This window comes from Carcharodon carcharias, chromosome 12 (genome assembly GCF_017639515.1).
Source record: "Carcharodon carcharias isolate sCarCar2 chromosome 12, sCarCar2.pri, whole genome shotgun sequence".
NCBI classification, from domain to species: domain Eukaryota; kingdom Metazoa; phylum Chordata; class Chondrichthyes; order Lamniformes; family Lamnidae; genus Carcharodon; species Carcharodon carcharias.
In genome coordinates, this window is record NC_054478.1 from 66,685,280 (window position 1) to 66,705,730 (window position 20,451).

A 20,451-nucleotide genomic window follows, 5' to 3' on the forward strand; every position below is an offset into this window, starting at 1 on the left:
TTAAATCTTGAAAACCTTGAGATGCCAAGTAGTAAAAAAAATTGTTGCTCCGGTTGGTTAGTGTGCATCAAGAGGCATATAATTCATCAATAAAATGAAGATGGAAGTTAAATAAATTTGCCTCAGGAGGGTCAAATCAACATGAAATGCATCATCACAAATTCAGCAAAAATTCTTCAAAAAGCACATTAAATAAATATTGAAAAATATAAAAAGGATCAGGGAAAAAGCAAAAGCAAAGAAATGAGAGTATATTGTTCCAGTGAGAAAAGCAATCAACACCCCATGCATGTTGAGCTGAGGACCTTCTGTGCGAATGCTAACAAAAAGCAGGGTTCAATATTGTAGATACACCCCATAACTCCGGCTGGCAATAAAACAGCAGAGACAAGGACCACTAGAACTAATCCATGAAACTATAGGCCAGTTAGCTTAAGTGTTGGGAAAGATACTAGAATCTTTGCTAGAGAATCAGATAACAGATGGAGAATTAAAAAATAGCTGACAGAGCCTTAAAAGGTCATGTTTACCAGCTTCACTGTATTCCTTGAAAAAGAGCAGACAAGCAAGAGTCCGAATGCCTCAGCACTCTCACCACCCGAGTCAGAAGGTTGTTTCCATTTTTCGTTTCTTGTATTTTAATTGTTTCCATTTGTCCAGAACAAGGGGCATAAAGACAAAACACAAGAATACAAGAAATGGGAGTAGACCACATGACCCATCAAGCTGCTTCGCCATTCAATACGATCATGGCTGACCTTAGGCTTCAACTCCACTTCGCTGCCCTTCCCCATACCCCTCGATTCCCTGAGAAAAAAATTGTTCTAGCTCAATCTTAAAGGTATTCAATAATGGAGCACCCAGAACCCTCTTGGCAGAGAATTCCAAAGATTCCCAATCCTTTCAGTGAAGTGATTTCCCCTCATCTCAGTCCTAAATGATCAGCCCCTTACCCCAAGACTGTGCCCTCACATTTTTGTTTCTGCGGCTGGGAATCTCTCAAAAATCTACCCTATCCAGCCCCTTCAGAATCTTCAATGAAATCACACCCCATTCTTCTAAACTCCAGCAAACCTAGACAATTTGTTCAGCCTATCATAGGACAACTACCTCATCCCAGGGACCAAGTTAGTGAACCTTCACTTTGCCACCTCCAATGCAAGTATATCTTTATTAAATGTACTGACCAAAACTGCACATGCTATTCCGACATGGCCTCACCAAACTGTAGCAAGACTTCCTTTATTCTTGTACTCCAATCCCCTTGCAATAAAGGCCAATATGCCATTTGCCTTTCGAACTGCTTGCTATACCTGTACGTTAACTTCATGTATTCCTTGTAGGAGTACACCCAAGTCACCTTGAACGTCAACAATTACAAGTTTCTCATCTTTTAAAAGAATGTTCAGCTCTTCTATTCGTTCGACCAAGTGAACAACTTCACACTTCCCTACATTACAATCCATCTGCCATCTTGCTGCCCACTCACCTAACCTGTCTATATCTCTTTGCAGCCTGCGTCCTCCCCCAGCTTACCTTCCCACCTAGCTTCGTATGAGCAGCAAACTTGGATACGTTATTCTCTGTCTGTTCTATATCTAGTCATTGGTATAGATTGTAAATAGCTAAGGCCCCAGCATTGACCCTGTGGTACTCCACTATTCATTACCTGCCAACTAAAGGTCCCATTTATGCCCACTCTCTGCTTCTTATCCATGCTATTATATTAACTCCAACTCCATGCACACTTATTTTGACTATTATCATTTTATGTGGCACCTTTTTGAAAGCCTTTTGGAAATCCAGGTATACTACTTCTACGATTTTCCCCTTTATCTATCTTACTAGTCACATCCTCAAAAAACTCCAATAAATTTGTCAAACAGGATTTCCCTTTAGTAAAACCATGATGACTTGTTCTAATCATACTATGCTTTTCTAAGTTAACACTTCGTTCATAAGAGATACCGCCATTTCCTAATAATGGACGTTAGGCCAATTGGCCTGTAGCTTCCTGCTTTCTCTTTTCCCTCATTTCTTGAAAAGTGGAGTAACATTGGAAGTTGGCCAATCTGATGGGGCCACTCCTGAATCCAATTAATTGTGGAAAATCACAGCCATGGCATCCACTATCTCTGCCGCTAACTCCTTTAGAACCCTAGGATGTAGGCCTCAAGCCCCAGAGGTTTGCCACATTTCAGTCCTTTAAGTTTCTCCAATACTTTTTCTCTGTTGATATTAACTTCTCTAATCTCCTTACTCTTTTTAGTCCCCAGTTTGTCTATATCTGGTATGCAACTTGTGTCTTCTAGTATGAAGACAGACAAAATATTTGTTCAATGTCTCTGCCATTTCCTCATTCCCCATCATGATAATTTCTCCTATCTGATTCTAACAGACCAATGTTAATTTTAGCAATTCTCTCTTTTTTATATACTTATAAAAACTCTTACAAACTTTTTATATTCCTGGCTAGTTTACTCTCATTCTATTTTTTCCAATCATCAACTTTTTGGTTGCCCTTTGCTGGTTTCTAAAACACTCCTATTCTTCAGATTTGCTACACTTTTCCAATATTGTGAGCCACTTCTTTTCGACCCAAAGACTGGCAGGTCGCATTAAACAGCATGTCTTTTCAGCTGTTCACAACAGGCAAGATGCTGACCATACCCAACCAGCCCTGGCTTGCAAAACTCAAAACATAGTGCCCAACACTAGATGTGATTCTGCGACTGGACATTTGTTAAACAATACACTGACAATCACTAAGATTATCAGTCAGGCTTGCAATGTAGCACATGTACACATGCTAGAAGATATATATATTAATACACAGGGCCCTCTGTCCTTTGCAGACAAAAAGAACACGTATATACATTGTGCCTTTTCAACTAAACAAAATAGGTGACAGTAATTCTTGATTTCATTCCCCAGGCAATGCCTTGACCAGAATCAACATGCCTGGTTTGAATTTGAACAAAGCTTGGCAGTTAACTGGTACATTTTTAATGCCAACACCTCTAACACTTTCCAATCAATCAGCACTCTCTTCTCATGCAGTATAAATTGCTCCTTTACACTTGGTATTCTTGCGAATTGTCCTGATGAGTGCAGGACGAAAAGTTCTGACTGTCTTTTTTCAACAATACTCAAGCAATTGGCTCTGTTTAAATTGAAGATTCTTGTTTGTGAATGGAGTATGTCACTTTCAAAGTTAATCTGGAATTCAGTGGTATTACGATCACTGTTTCCCATTGGATTTTTTTTTTTACTGTGACATTAACAAACACTGCTTCATTACACAATACTAGGTCTAAGATAGCTTCAAATCTAGTTGGTTCCAAAATATATTGGCCCAAGAAACTATCAAAAAAACATTCCACAAACTCATCCTCTAAACCACTCGTGCCAAGTTGACTGTCCAGTCTATATGAAGATTCAAGTCCCCAACAATTATTACATTGCCTTTGATACAAGCTCCAGTGGTTTCTTGTTTAATGCTCTATCCAACAGTTTTAACTACTCCCACCAGTATTTTCTGACTCTTGCTATTTCTAATTTCTACCCATACCGATACTACTACATGATCTTCTGGGGGCAGATCCCTTCTCTAAATATGTTATGTCATCTTTTATTATCCTCCTTTGCCATTTCATCTGTCTTTCCAAAATATTGTGTATCCTGGAATATTTCCCAAGGTTGTAACCAGGCCTCTAATTAAATTTAGATTAAATCTAAATCATTTACCCCCATTTGAGCCACTTGTTCATCTATCGTATTGCGGATGCTTCGTGCATTCCAATAAGGAACTTTCAATTTCATTTTTTAAAACTTCTATTCATAAATGTACAATTTTTGTTAAACTCTGTCCCTTACTGTGTCATTAACTGATCAAAAGTATAGGTTGAATATGTGCTGAAATATGCAACTCACTGGCATATGGCATAGTTCAAACTTGATGAATACACAAGAGATAAGAAAAGACTGATCTCATCCAACTCACTGAATGGTTGAACCTGTTTGAGGGGTTAAAAGTGGCCTACTTCTGCATCTATCTATATTGGAGTAGGGTGGGAAGAAGCAATTAGTGCAAGGAGGCACTATAATCACTGGTATAACCAGTTGGATCACATGACTTGTTTCTGTGCTGTAGATTGTATGTATCTCATCTTATTTGCTTGTGGGATCTTGCTGTACGCAGTACCATTTAGCTAGTCACTGAACTTCTAAGTGTTCATGTTAAGTACAAACACTGGAGAAGCAACAAGGTGCTATGTAAATGTGTCTCCGTTTCTTTGCCCTCAGCAACATTCTGAACATTTCTCTAATCTGACACTACTAAAATATACACTTGAAGAGCAAGTTAAATTTAGTAGGCAACTGACATTGCAAATCTTGCACTGGGGTGGGAGCAGGAACAATTTACCAAGTGGCTGGCCCCTTACCCTATATACTTTGCTCATCTCTTCAGTTCCCTCATAGCTTTTCATCTTTTTGAACCACAAATGGAGGCATACAAGATTTAAATTTGTTTCCATTTGGGGCTAGACTTTCTTCAGGTGATCCTAACAATTTGAGCTCTCTGCAGAAAAATCTAAATATTCCAAGAAAACAATATAAATACAAAGAGTGCAATGAATAGGTTAAATTGATAAAGGCAGCATGTATGTCCAAACGGGCAATTGTCTCCTAAAGCTCTCAGGTTTCTGTAAAATTATTCCTTGTAGTAAAATACGCCTGCTTCACGAAATAATTTAGTGCACTTTTGACAAAGAAACAAGATTCGCGAAGATCCGGTCAGTTATGAGGTGAACGATACATTGTGAAACACTTTAATTTAAGCGATCCAATTTGAGTCACGCTTACAACATGTCTTTCGATAGCCAATTTCAGAGGATTGTCATGGTCAGCTGCTTATCTGAATACATTTAATGTTAATACTACAGAATTAAGATCTTTGAGACCAGTAGAATCTCCCATAGAATTACTTAAGTTAAAAAGTCAGATTTTCTTTAGCAATTTATGAAGAATATTCGATATTAACAACAAATTTACAACCCAGTTAAAAGTTAAACAGAAAACAGTCTCACGCACAGATTTGGTAACGCCCAATTACCGCACAAGGATTGTTTTATCACCATTCACAATCAGAGATCGTATTCTCGACAGGCCAGTACAGCCAATGCAGCACACACTGGCGCAAAGGCGTATTTTTTTCCCCATAATGATGCTAAACAAACGCTCAAACCCTTCAATTGTTTTGTAAATAGCGGTCATATTCCATGATTCCCGGACAAAAAAAAAATACACCAAACAAGGGGCGGGAAAGAAAAGACTTAGCAAAGGAACACGAAATTAAACGCTTTTCATTTCACTATGAACCTTCGCTCTATTGTCGCCACACCTTCACTGCAGGAAATACTTACTCAAGTGAAACACTCCACAATCGAGGAACACCATGAAAAGCTACTTACGTGAAAATGCAACATTTTGGGAGCACTCTCGCCTCAATTTTCAGCTTCAAGAACAATAGAGAGCAAATGGTCATGGAGGTCGCTTCGTCTTTTCCCTTCAACATGAGTATTTAGAAAGTGAGGGAAACGGAGGTTTGGGTGAACAAACACCCCAGCTCCCGATCCCGCTCACCCCAAAACGCTACCCATCTTCCGCTGCCCCGCGGTTATAGAACACCTGTCTGTTTGCCCAAGAACCAGCCTCTCTGTTCACACACTCACTCACTCTCGCACTGAAACACTTACTGCTCTGGCTGACCGGGCCTGATTTCGAAAGGGGCACCATGGAAGATTAGGGGGGAACGGAAGCCCCGTTCAGGCAGCACATTCTCTCGCACTCACATCTCCCAACTTCAGGGTAAAGGGAAAATTGGAGCCGATCCCCGCTGCGTCACCGCCCTGCTCTTGGGCATGGCTTGGTCGCATTGGTCAGCCCACTAGCTATCCTGGCTTTCATTGGGCAGTTCCAATGCAAAATGAGCCAATTGGAAAGCGTGTACTTGGTTGCCAACACGGCGTCGCCTGTCAACAATCCATGCCCGAGTGATTCAGGAAGATGGGAAGGTGAATGCAACCACCATTCCAGCGAGCTCACCTGCCCCAGGCACCGAAATCCGCCTCTGGGAAAGGATCACCCGTGAATTTGAGATGTGATCACAGCTGCCAGGACTTCGGAGATGTGAGTTAAAATTGTGGCAATTTAGACATTAAAGGAGGAAATATTGTAAATTACTTTTCCAGTAAACTAGATATTTTCTCCAGAATGTATTTATTTATGTGGATTGCTCATGTCAGTATTGTAAAATCACGCTAAATCTTTGAGCTAAGATGTACCATTGTGGTACATACTTGTTAAACTGCAGAAATTTAAAATGACGTTTCATTAAATTTTCTAAAGACTCGGTTGATAATAAGGGTGATGCGAAACTTTCAGTCTAAATTTTAGGTTAACTTGATTTACTCAGACAAGAAAGCAATAGTTAAGAAGAACTCATTTGGACCATGAAATGAACTTCCAATGACCATATATATGGTTGACAGGGCCCTCAGTTGTGTAACTGCTCTGTTTCTTCTTTAGATGTAAGATAATCTTTTTGTGAAAACCCAACATGATTTATTGGGATATGAGTTACACTTTTTAGATACAATTGCTGATTCAGGGTTGCTCCTTATTCTGCTCAAAGTCTAAGCCTACATATTTAAAAGCCCTGAAGCCTGACTTCAGATCTTAAATTCCCCTTTAATCTTGTTTATAACAAATTACTCAAATTCCACAGAACCTCCCCAAAGAAAATCATCGACATGCATCATAAAGATGCCTGAAACTTTATGATACCAGTAGACCATTGCTTGATCTGCTTTCAGTTGAGTATAGGCTACTTTCAGCAAGACAGGCCTATCTGGGAAATTCATACCCTCGATTCAACATTCAATCCATAAACGCATCTGTTTAATTTCCACAGCTTCCCTTTATATCACTTGCCTCTTTAGGCAGATTCAAAAACACATCTCTCTGAAAATTTTCACCCTGCAAAAACACATTTTGATTGAGCTACATTTCCATTAATATGTAGCCTGCATAGCTAAGAAAATTTTCAGATTACTTTTCTCACCATGGGGGAGCCCACGCTAATATCTTGATCTCCAAATCTCTTTTCAAAACACCAAGCCATTATTACCTTATATGTCCCATCTGGGAAGACTTTATCCATAAATTTCCATCTGTGTGATAAGGCTGGCTATCCCCTGTCTGGCACCTCAGTAGACATCTTCCAGTTGGATTCCTCCCAACTATCCAACTATTTTTGTTTTGCCTCTCTTATTAATTTATCTTCTAATTTGTTGGCAGCAAAACTTCCCAGTTTTAAGGGCTCCTATTTCTAGCACTGTTCCTATATTGTTCTGTATTCTGTATTGCATAACCTAGTCGACCTATGGCATTTACTTGCCCTCCTATCTCTTTCTGGACTACTGCTACATGATTTTTATGTCCCACGATCAGATGTTCTGTTGCCAGTATGTGATCATTTCCTAGTGTCAGAGTCACTTCCAGATCCCCCAAGGGAACTCACACTGCGTTTCCTAGCTTTCCACGGTTTTACCTCATTTTGTCAGTCCATAGATCTAATGTCTTGTGCATCATCTTGGACAATTAGCAAGTGTTTAAAATTGGTGGTTTTCCCTGTTCTCCCTAAAAATTTGCATCCTTCCACTCATACACTTTTGGTATGTACATCACACTTTTGTTCTTACCATGTATTATTGTAGAAAAATTGAATCTGGTTGCTTTGTCTATAACATGTAAAATGAAAATGTTCTAGGCCTTGTCCCACACATTTAAATACATGGCTACAATTTTATTAAAGTTTGTGCCATTGGGAGATTAAAACAGGCTTTGGACTCCAACACTTATTACATATATCATATTTTTTACTATTCTCATCTATGAGCCTTGTGTGCTCATCATCAAGCGCTCCTACATCCTATAGTAGGGTTTTTAATCTGTGATAAGGAGGGTGAGCAAATTGTCCATGTAACTTCAAGACAATTTCTTTTTTCTCTCTCAAACTCTTATCACCTGATGCCATTAATACTTCTTTAACATCCTGATTACAAATTGCAGGTTTTATAAAGGAAATGCAATAATGCCCTTTTTGGGTAAACTGCATATCTACTGACTTTCCAAAAACAATTGCTTTATCATGTTCCATGTCCAGTTTCATCTGATGGAAAGGCTTCCTCAGCGGCAAATGTATCACACTAGACACTGCATCTGTACTAATAAAGTGGCTTACCCAGCTATTCCACATAGAGTCACAAGTCTTTTTAATTACTCTAACATATCGTCATCCCTGAATCTGAAGCAAGTAGAACTTTCATATTCCTTGACCTTACTTCGATACTTACTACTGAATGAATCCAAATAATATTTCAACCAATCCATTCCACATTCTGTGGATGTGCAACCTCAGTCCAATACAACACAATTAAAAGAATCCGCAACTGGTACACTTATTACTGGACTTCTTGTGAAGACTTCTTGTGGCTAGTACGGTTCCCTCAGACAGATCATTATCATTACCTTCAACTTTCAAATTCTCTGTGTTCCTGCTGTTCCACTTTGGGCAGTTCATTGCATAATGATATTTTGAGTCAACTCTGAAGCACCTATTAACATATTAACCTGAGCATTCCTGGGGTTCATTCATCTATTATTACTGCACCAATCCTGTTGTCTGCCAGATCTTCTACAAATGCCTTCATCCCCATTCCCTTTGTCTGTAACTCTTCTGTTGGAGTGACATCTGTGCCTGTATCTAAATGATTTCGAAAGGGCACAATCTTTGGCCCAGAACTTCCTTGGAGTGGCGCTCACCATCAGATTGCCACTTTGCTCCTTTTTACTTACCCAGGTCGGGAGTTTCACATTTCTTGTCCAATCTTCTGACCTAGGCCTGGTGAGAAAGTGCGGCATGGCAGCTCTAGAGGCCTTAAATGCAGGATAGCAACGTCGGGGGAAGTGAAGCCATGCCTCATTTTTACAGCACTAGCTGCTGTAGACTGGTAAGTTTAAAGGTCCAAAAGAGAGAAACTAAGTATGTAAGGTTAGTGGGTGAGGGGTTAATGTGGTTGGGGTTGGGGAGTGGGGGTGGGGTAGTTCGGTGGTGGGGAGTAGTCAGGGGTTTGGGAAGTGTGGTGGTAGTCAGGGATTGGGAGGGTAATTGGTGGAATCCAGTGGAGTTGGGGGGGTGGGGGGAGGGTTCAGTGGTATACTTACCCAGGAGTTGGAAACGATTTTAACTTTTCCTAGGCAACTAATCTACTAAGGGATTGGTCAGAATCATCCGAAATCTCTGATTTCAATTGGAGTATTGAATAGTTCCAGGTGCGGGCCAATTGTCAAACAGAAGTTTAAATTTCCTGGACAATTCCCATGCAGTCTTTGCATGGGCACTTCCGAGAGGATCCTCTAGCACATCTTCTGGGCTCCGGAGTACGACTTTCCGAGGAATGAAAGTTCTGGGTCATTGAGTCCTCCATCCTTTGTGACAGCGCAGAATGTCCCATTGGCATTATCAAAGTCAGAGGAAATGATTGCTTCCCCGGGACTTTTTTAAAACAGCAGGGGGTCTTTTCCTGAGAACTGAACACCAGTTAAGACTAGGAACCTAACCATATAGCAGAGAAGTACAATCCAGCAAATTAAATGCGAGCACTGAATAAGGAGTCTCCCAAATTGAATTTCAGCAATCTTTCAAACAGTCTAATAAAGTCCATGATGTATTCCTTTATGGAATGACAGTCCATCTTACAAAATCTATCAAAATCTGACCATGCCTCATAGGCACCCAATAGACCACCTTTCTTGTAAATTTCACCGATGAAGCTTAATAGAAAATCCAACCATTCATTAGTATCCAACTGACAAGCATTCAGCTCACAAAATACTTTGCTTCTGATTTTATTTTTGTTAGAAAGTGACAATGCCTTGTTTTTTCCCTTCGGTGAGGACGTGACCCCTGTCCGCTTCTTTTTTCCAATGGTCATAAGCTTTGGATTCAGAGAATATTTGTGGGTAATAATACTCTGTCAATTTACACTTGCTTTCAGTCACTCTTCACAAAAATAACTCAAATCGCAATCCTCTCTCTAGCAATTTTTTTCTTTGTTTTCAACCTTCACCTTTAAACAGCCATTTTGTGCTACCATGTTAATTCATTCTGATGGGGAAGTACAAAACCAGATACCAATCTTTTTACTTAATATTACGTTTATTTACAGAATGCATATGTCTGCCTCCTCCCTAACCATTACATAAGTCTGCCTCCTCCTTAACCAAGCCTGTGTCCCAACAGTATTTCTTTATATGTGCTCAAGGTACTTAATCAATCAATGCCCTTCACTATGTATCCTTAACCTTGATAATACAATTAACATTAGGGACTATCATGTCCTCTGGCAGGTTGAATCATATAAATTGCACTGCTACATTTAACCTTCAATCCAGTTTCCAATCAGATATTTATCTAGTTTCTTCGGAAGGAGTTAATTAACTTCTGTCCCAATTGGTTTTCTTGAGCTGCCATTTCATGTGCACTGTAATGGGGAAAATGAATATTTTAACTTTTAGTCTCACTTGAGGCTTATTAAATTTAAACATGTCCTTTATTTTTCAGATGTAGTTAAAGTCGCAAATCCTGTGTGCATCTACATCATCCACCATTCTTAGCATTTTAAAAATTTGTAAAATGTTATTCTCCAAGGAAGACAAGTTTAGTTCTACAAGTCTTCTGGTATTTTAAAGCCTTAACTCTTGGAATCATACTTGCTACTCTTCTGTCTCTGTTTAATGTAACTGGAGCTGAACAAGATATGAACCTAGCGAAGCTAGAACACATGGCTTGAGAACAAATAAAAATGATGCTGAATGCTCTCTAGTATCTCACTTCAAGGTCGTCCTTGATGCAGTGCTTAGCCATCAACTTTATCTCCCTCCCACGTCACTGTCTCCAGCTAAATCAGACTGTTTGCATCTTGGTATCCTATTTGACCCTGTCTTGACCTTCTGACCCCATTATCCTCTCCATTACAAAGAATATCTACTTCTATTTCCATAACTTCACCCACTTCTTGCTTTTCATTTTCTCCTGAAAGATTCATTCAAGCCTTTGTCACCTCCAGATTCAACTATTCCAACTGCCCATCCTTCACCCTCCATAAACTGAGGCTCATTAAAACACTGTTGCCTGTATCCTAATGCATCAAGTCTTATTGATCCATCACCATTGTGGCTCCCAGTCTACGAAAGCCTCCAATTTAAAATTCCCATTTTTATGTTCAAATCCTTTCATGGCATTTCTCCCTATTTTTGAAACCTCCCCCAATGGTACAACCATCTAGAAACTGTGTCTTCCTCCCGCACTGTCATTCTGTGCATCCCCATTTCCTTTGCTGCACCATTGAAGGATGTTCCTTCAGCTGTCTAGCTCCTGAACTAAGAAATTCTCCCAAATCTCTCTGCTTCTCTGCCTCTCCATCTCTCTCTTCCTTTAAGACACTCCTTAAAATCTACCTCTTTGGCCAAGCTTTTAGTCTCTCTTCCAAATAGCTTCTTTTGACTTGGTATCAATTTTTGTCTAATTACTTTCCTGTAAAGCACCAAAGAACATTTACAACATTAAAGTTGTTTTTAAGGAGGTTGTAGCTGTAAACATATCAAAGACCAGGGATTGAACTGGAGATGCTCTTGGGCTGTAAGATTCACCTATTCACAGGATAAGATTGCTAAACCAAGCCACTTCTCTCTGATCCCTCTTCGATATCTTTTGAAAACTTGTGTGCCAAAACAGATTTATCAATTGGCTGCATAACTTGCTGGTATTGGTCAAAGGTTTTAAATTACAAGAGAAGTAATATGAGCAGTAAAAGCAACAGGGCTCATTTTAACTAATGTTGACAGTGTGAATGAAAGGGCAGGAAAACAATCAACATAATGGTGCTAAATGAAACAAGAACTGAAAATGCTGAAAGCACTTAGCAAGTCTGTCAATTTCTGCAACAAGAACTGATCAGGCAATATCTGTGGGAGAAACAGAGTTGGACCTGAATTTAACTTTGTACAAGTGGGTGGATTTGAATAAGTTAAAATCCCAATGTTTCAGGTCAATGACCCGTTGTCAGATTTTGAATTGTGGCTCTAAATGTGAAAGAATTCATTAATTCATTTCAAAAATGAGTATACTTTATTGCTAACTTATACACCAACTTTCCTCATATAGAGTATTCCAATTCACCAAAATGAATTTTAATAATATATATAACTGTTATGAACCACTTTTCCTGTAGGAACAATGAGCGGAAGAGATCTCCGAATGTTCATCACAAATCACAGAGCAGAAGATGCAGGTATATACAATAATTATTTCTTATTAAAACTCACCCAGTTACTCAGCTCATTAATGCAGTAATCCATACAATCCAGGTTTGATATCCTCATTAGTGCAGAGTTAAGTGATCTGAGCTGGGCTAAAATTGGTCAAAAAAGCAGGTTCAGGAAGGGAAATTCTTCCCGCTTTCCCAATTCTAATTCTGATGTTTCAGCTGATACCTGTAGTGTGCAGCTGAGCTATACGGACCAAAGGTTTCAGTTTTGAATCTTAATTTGTCCTGAGCTAGCTGATCTTGAGCAAGTGACAGTAAGGGCACTACAACTGGCATTAACCAGGGGAAGAGTAAACAAATGTTCTTGCTCCAGATTGTGATCGAGCGGTTGGTGCTAGTATCTGGATATTTTTCTGTGATGTCATGTATTTGTTACCATCCACTGTCTGAATTCACTCAAGGAAGGACAAGTGGACAAGGTGCCAAAGAAACATAGCAGGAATCATTACTTTTGGAAGGGAAGAAGTACAGCTGCGTAAAATAAATTAGCAAAAAAATTTTGAAAAACTTGTTCTCTTAGTGCATGTTGGAAAACTTTCTAAGATTTATTCAAATTATAAATGCTTAATTGCCTGAACGTTTTAAGCCAACCTGTCAAAGATGTAGTGTAAAATTTGGTGTTGATTTGATGAAGTCAAAATTTTAAGTAGATATAGCAAGTGGATAAAAAGGAAAACAAAGTTTGTGTACAGTGTTATGTTACAGATGTTAATTGTTGAGTAAACCAAATCCCAGGGGAAACTTGCCTTTGGCCCACCCTTTTTTTGTATTCTGTAAACATATTGATCTCAGCAGCAAGAAGTCCAGTGACACTTTTGGGATTTTAAAAATTAAAAGTGCAAGTTTTGTTAACAAGAATAAAAGGAAGCTTAAGCACACAAGATTACAATTACACAGTTAAAATTAGTCTTACAAAACATTCTCCCAAAAGACTCTCTACTTAGTCAGACCCACAAATAAACACCTTCCAGGCAACACTCCCTTATAGATGTTTAACTATAAAAATCCAATAATATTACCCAAGGCAAACTGCTGTAGCTTTACTAAAAGCATACCACATGGCCCTCATAAACTCTCTTCCACTGAGCAGTGAAAATCCAAGACTTCAGAACAAGACTGCTTTTTGCAGCCCAAGACTTTTCTGGCTTGACTGAATGGCTGATTCAAACTGCATCTTCTCCCAGGCTAGAGCTGTTTCCAGGAGATCTTCCTCACACAGCCAACAACCCCCAACTAAGATCTCTACAGTAACTCTCAAAATACCCTTTTCCCCCTTTCATCTCTGGTCCCATTGTTCTCACACCTCTTTGAAACTCAAATCCTTCCAAATATAAAATCTTTGATGTTTCTATTTTGTCTCTGCTTTTGGGTCAATAAAATGTAATATACCGTCTCCTGTTTACCATGGAACTCCTGTAAGATGCAAAAATGTTTCTTGTCACCTCTGACTTCATTTTGATATTCAAACAAACTCTCAACCTATCTAAGATGCAAATGTTGGATCCAACTTATTTACCTGTACCTCAAACCCACCATAATATCTCATTACAAATGCACACCCAACACCTCTTTCCTTTCATGTCTTACCTCCCAGACAACATGTCTCTAGTAACCTTTCCCCAGCTTAATTAAATCATTTACACATACACTCACAAACAGACACACAACCTTTTTCACAGAATAACAATATTACACAAAATATTTTTTAAAAATCCATTTTCACAACAGGCAAATAACCTGCGGTCATCACTCTTGTAAAACCTAAAGTTGGTTGAATATAAGACAGTTTTATACTCAGATTTTAAAGTCTAAAGTAAACGACTATAACATTGCATTTCAAATAGACTAGTATTGATAGTCCTGTTTTAATATTCATTAAATCAACACATTATTCATTACCTAAGGTAAACTACTTACTGTTTCTGCTTAAATAGTTTGCATTTGCATTGACAATTATGCACTGGGGTTTAGCACAAAACAAATAGAAAATACAGGTAATGAAGATAGAATTGGATTCAGGAAATACAGAAATGATTCGAACACCATAGGGTAGAGAACAGTTCATCAATTAGATAGTATGTTACCACAATGCAATGTGCCGATTTAAAGTACTATTAAATATCTGTTTTAATGTTAATTTCTGGAGTTTCTTTCTTATGCTGTTATTTGCTATACCATTTGTTATGTTGACAAAAATTTGTTTTCTGGTACTTACTGGTAGTTTCTGATTCAGTGAAAATTATGGAATTATAAACAATTATATTAAATTCTATTTGTATGTGATGTCATTGTCTACATTGCAAAGTATTTTGAGTCTGAATCTGAAATATATTGTACACAGTGTTTTTAACTTTTTTCCCATCTTGACAATAGGATTTTATGAATTTTGATAATAACCAATAAAATTCTGATGGGTTTAAAATTTATTGTGTAAATCAAATAGGATATCCAATTAAATTATATAGTAACAGTGAAATAGTGTTGCATACTTTCTCAAGAGCAAAGCAACAAGCAATTAGCATAAATCATATCAGTCAATATAGTAAAAGGAAGAGTAAGGCCAGGTAGGGTCAAAAAGGGATCAATGCAGGAAGACAGAAGGTATGACTGAGCTACTAAATGAGCACTTTGCATCTGTCTTTACCAAGGAAGATGCTGCTGCTAAAGCTGTAGTGAAAGATGAGTTAGTTGAGACACTGGATGGACATTTATTTTTTAAAAAGATTTTAGAAAGGCTGTCTGTGCTTAAAATTGATTGGCAGAACCATATTGTGGGGTCGGTGTCTCATCTGCCAGCTGGAGAGCCAGCGAGAGACCTGTACTGCCTTTTTTGGGAAGGCCCGAAGAACCACAAGCCAATCAGGCAGAGGCGAAGCCAGCGGCTAGCCTTGCCCTGGAATCAAGACCATGGGGGGAAGTCTCACCTACAGAGAGCTGCCTGCCGGCCAGTAACAGTGAAATAGTGTTGCATATGTTCTCAAAACTAAAGAAACAATCAATTAGCATAAATCATATTAGTCAATATGTGCTGAGCAGTGCCAGTGAGAAGGTCGTGGCTGCTGCAGGAAGGACAACCATCGAAGTTCCTGGATTGCAGTGTGATATGGGGCAGACTGGGTTGGGGGTTGGGGGGGACTTGCTGAGTGATGGTCGCTGTAAGGGGGGTGTACGGGGTCGGCAGCAAGGGCTGGGCATGGCTCTCAGTGGGCCCCTCCCTTCCCAATGTCAAGTCCTTTGAACAGTCACTTTGCCTTTGATTGAGGGACCGACCCATCTTCCCCCAACTCTGCACCCAGGAGGTGACAAGCTGGCTGCACGGTTTTACCTGTCATGCACGCCATTTGTCAACAGGCCTGCCAACCACTGGGTTAATGCCAGCAGCGGCAGGATGAGGCCTTTAAGTGGTTATTAATTGGCCACTTAAGGGCCTCAATAGGTGGTTGGGTGAGGAGGTCAACCTTGGGCCTTCCCGCCCAGAACTTAATTCCGGTGGAGACAGAAAGGCAGCGGGGTTCCAGCACAGCACCATCCCGCCTAAGTAAACGCCCTTCCTGCTTCCAAGCTCGCCACCAGTGAGAGCACAGATTTTGCCTAATAAGCCACCAGGACCAGATCAGATACAGCAAGGATACTGACGGAAGTACATGTGGAAATTTTGGAGGCACCGGCCATAATCTTCTAATCCTCCTTAGATACAGGAGTGGTGCCAGAGGACTGGAGAATTGCAGATGTTACACCCTTGTGTAAGAATAAACCCAGCAACTACATGCTGGTCAGTTTAGCCTTGTTTGGTGGGGAAGCTGTTAGAAATGCTTACCTGGAACAAAAGTCACTTCAACAAATTTATTAAGGAAAGCTGGCATGGATTTATTAAAGGCAAAATGTGTTTAACTAATTTGATTGAGTTTTTTTGATGAGATAACAGAGATGATTGATGGAGGTAATGTAGTTGATGTGCTGTACTTAGAAGAGTCATACGGACTCGAAACATTAACTCTGTTTCTCTCTCCACGGATGCTGCTAGACCTGCTGAGTTTTTCCAGCATTTTCTGTTTTTGTTTCAGATTTCCAGCATCTGCAGTATTTTGTTTTTACCTTAGGTATATAATGGGGTTTCTCTGAGGTCAGTATCAGGACCACAGTGTTTGCTAATCTATATTAGGACTTGAGTGTTCAGGGCACAAATTCAGAATTTGCAGATGACAAAACTTGGAAGTATTATGAACTGTGAGGAGTATAGTGATATACTTCAAGAAGACAGACAGCTGGTGGAATGGGTCGACAAGTGGCAGATAAAATTTAATGCAGAGAAATTTGAAGTGGTACAAACTGGTAGGAAGAAAGAGGAGGGCAATATAAAATAAAGGACACAATTCTCAAGGGAGTGCAGGAACAGAGGGACCTTGGGGTATGTGTGCACAAATTGTGGAAAGTAGCACAATAGGTTGAGAAAGCATATGAGATCCAGGGCTTTCTAAATAAAGGTGTAGGGTACAAAAGCAAGGAATTTATAGTGAACCTTTATAAAACACTGATTCAACATCAGCTGGAGTATTGGGTTCAATTCTGGGCACCACACTTTAGGAAATATGTGAAGGCATTGGAGAGGGTGCAGAAAAGATTTACAAATATGATTCTGGGATGAGAGACTCCAGTTATGTGGCAAAATTGGTGAAGGTGGGACTGTTCTCCTTAGAGAAGAGACTGAGAGAAAATGTTATATCTGTTCAAAATGATGAGGACCCTGGACAGAGCAGATAGGGTGAAACTATTCCCATTGGTGGAAAGGTCAAGAAGCAGACAACACCAATTTAAACTGTCTCTGAGTTGAGTTGCTTTTGCAGAGATGGACACGGTGGGCCGAATGGTCTCCTTCTGTGTTGTAATTGTTCAATGATGCTATATAAGATTAAGTATCAATTGGAAGCACTAAGTTGTTAAACACAAACTTGGTAATTGCTTTACTTTTTATTTGCTCATACACTTTGTTTTCCTTTGCAAAATGAATCCTGAACATGCATTGAAACTTTTTATTTTTTATAATTTTCTATTAGAGAAGCTGGTAATAAGAATGAGAAATGGTCTTGGAAGTCAGAAGTACAAACCAATTGACTATGAACAACTTCAGGCTCTTGCTGAAGCTAAAAAGATGGCGTGTCTTGATACCGATCTTAAGGTAAAACATTTTTGTGCAGAGGTAATAACAAAAAATCTATACCACAATGAGTTATTAGCCAAAGACAAAAAGATGTGCAGCAACAATGTCTTTATTTGTTTATTCCCTATGTGGCAAGTTCTCAATTTTACCTCGTTCATCAAAGAATTATAGGACAGGCATCAATTTGTGTATCTCAGATGACCAGCTCTGTATATCTCTCCACATTGAAAGCAGGTCACCAACTTGTCCTTACAGCTGAGGAATTTTGCAGAATGCAATGTTTTAAGATAGGAACTCAAACAGGAGGGAAATAAAATACCACTTAGACTGCATGCCATTTATGGAATGTTAATTTCAAAATATATATATTTAATCCTTGGGCTTATTGATTGGATTTTCTTTAAGATTCTCATTCTTCTATTGTGACTCAGAGACAATCATGAGAATAAAGATATTTGAATATCAGAATATCAACTCTATAGTAAAAGGGCAATTTTAAATTAAAAGTAACAATTTAAAGAGTTAATTCTCTTCACTGTTCTTCCTTTTTCTTTCTTCCTCACCATTCTCTTTCTGCAAAGACAGAAGGTAGAAAAAACCATCAGGCCTTATCCCATAGACAGTGGAACCTCATGCATCTCCTTCCCATATTTCTAGTAAACCATAATACCTGGGGGAGACAATGGCACAGACAAAATACTGTGACTAATTTTAGGGACAACTGGGAAATTCCTTCTTGATTCTATAAGGCAATTAAGTAAATACATGTGAGCATGATTAACCAAGATGCATCACTAGATATAATGAAACTACCTATTCCATCAATGTGATCCAATTTCCTTGGGAGCGTAGAACATTAGGGGACCAGAGACATTTATTTTGATCCAACTAGCTGATTTCAGAGGAACAAACTTCGTATTCCACTTCACCTCTAATCTTCAACAGCCACTTGCCTCCCTCTTAACACATAAAACATTTCAGCACCACCTTTCTGGGAGGGATATTCTGCATTTACGTTTTCTTATTTAAGGATGAATCCATATCCACTCATCATAAAGCTTTTTTGGATCCAGTTTAATGATTTCCAAACAGTTTTTGAGTGCTTCAATAAGGGCAACTCTTTGCCACTTTTTCCACAAATGTGATTACTCCCAACACCCTTTACCTTTCCTCAAAGCACAGATCCTTTCCATCAACTTAGTTGTCCTTTCTTGTTCTCTTTTCAATTCCAGGATAACTCCAACATGGTATGGTGCCCAGATTGTTTGTTTCTGATTTTTTAAAATCAACTTTGAGAGTTTTGGCCCTGTCTTTTTGTTCATTTATATTCATCAATATACCATAGCCTCAAAACTGATTCCTCTGATAACCTGATAGTCATATTGTTCCATTAAATGCTATTTTACTTTTGCTTCCTCTGAATGGGGTAAAATTTAACCCCCAAAGAGAGGTAGGTTGAGGACAGGTGTGAAGTAAAAGAAAATCTCTCAAACCTGACCCCAACCAAACCTCCTGCCACACTGGATGGAAACTGGACAAGTAAAAGATGGTGAGAGGGGACGGACCTTTGATCTAAATGCATTTATGGCACTGTTTGCAGGCAAAAAAGAGCAAGAATGTTTCTTCAGCACACCCTCCCCCCCACCAATAAAACTAACCTGTTTATAAAGTCTACGATTAGACCCCACGATTTCTGACTCCCCCAATTACCACTACTCATGCTCCACAACCTGTGACCTCTGACTACTCAACTCATCACAATCCCTGTGCTCACTGAGTTCTCCGGCTGCTCACCCCACCACCCCATGATCTCTAGCTGTTTATTTCTCCCTACACCACCCCCATAGCAGTCTGTAAATGCTCGCTCCTCTTGTTGCCCTCACCCTGTGATATCTAACTACTTACTGTTCTCCAGGTGTCCCACCTATCTCATGATCTGTAGTTGCTCATCCATCCCCACAATCTCCAAATTCCAACCCCCTCACAATCTCAGACTGCACATATTCCCCCCCCACCCCCACAATGATTTCCAAATGTTCCAACAACCCCCACCGTAATGGTGGACGCCACCACCATCACCCCATGATTGGTCTCATTTTCACATCTCAGACTTGCCTATCATTTGCTCGCCAGCTGCTTTCCAATTCCCAGCCTGACACTTAAGTTTTTGAAAACATTTGAAATAGATTCTACTGTTAAATTCAGCATGACCTGCGGGAAACCCATATTCCTTTGTTTTTAGTCTGCTAAACTGCCACCTCTAATCTCTTCCCTGCTCCAAGTAGATATTGGGGTTAGTTAGTTACTCACTAGAGAAGATAAACTCCTATTGCATAGTGTACTACATTGTAACATCATTTCGAAAGACATATTATATTTTAACATCATTTCCGATGTAAACCAAAAGTTTTGCTAAGGACAAGATATGTCTAATGAGCTCCCATTGTCAACTAACCCAAAAGACTCTAGTAGATTTATCATGAAGGACCTACCATGTGTAAATTTGTATTAATTATATTTGATCATTCTGTGATTATTCACTATTATTTTCCCAACTACCAGTATCAAGTTCACATGTTTACAGTTCTCTGGATTATTCTTCCATGCTCCATAAATTGGCACCACATTTTCCTCTGAGTCTTATGGCACAACTCCGTTATTTTGTGATTCACTTAAGATATGCATCAGCTATGATCAATTTCCTTTGCCACCTTCTGCAATACTTTGGCCTGAAGTACAAAATCCTTACACTCTTTTAGTTTTGATCTGTCTACCACATTTTTGTAGGTAGTTTCTAAATCTATTAGTTTTTCTTCCTCTGCCCTTTAATTTCCAACC

General features: G+C 39.2%; 2 protein-coding genes across 7 annotated transcripts in view; one reads left to right on the forward strand and one right to left on the reverse strand.

The window, feature by feature from the left end:
- Window positions 1-5,940, reverse strand: part of pkp4 (plakophilin 4) — a 179,576-nt gene extending 173,636 nt beyond the window's left edge. For 2 of the 3 annotated variants that reach the window (XM_041201036.1, XM_041201034.1), the window contains exon 1: window positions 5,760-5,934. The gene's annotated coding sequence lies outside the window, so the exon portion shown is untranslated. Of the gene's footprint in view, window positions 1-5,759 lie in introns of all 3 variants that reach the window. The other variant, XM_041201035.1, reaches the window with a different exon arrangement.
- Window positions 5,941-6,072: 132 nt separating this feature from the next.
- The window catches only part of LOC121285017 (coiled-coil domain-containing protein 148-like), a 108,305-nt gene continuing 93,926 nt past the window's right edge, over window positions 6,073-20,451 (forward strand). For all 4 annotated transcript variants that reach the window (XM_041201093.1, XM_041201094.1, XM_041201096.1 and 1 more), the window contains exons 1-3: window positions 6,073-6,192; window positions 12,360-12,419; window positions 17,510-17,631. In XM_041201093.1, the coding sequence (XP_041057027.1) occupies window positions 12,365-12,419; window positions 17,510-17,631 (177 nt within the window). In that variant the 5' untranslated portion in view covers window positions 6,073-6,192; window positions 12,360-12,364. The remainder of the gene's footprint in view (window positions 6,193-12,359; window positions 12,420-17,509; window positions 17,632-20,451) is intronic.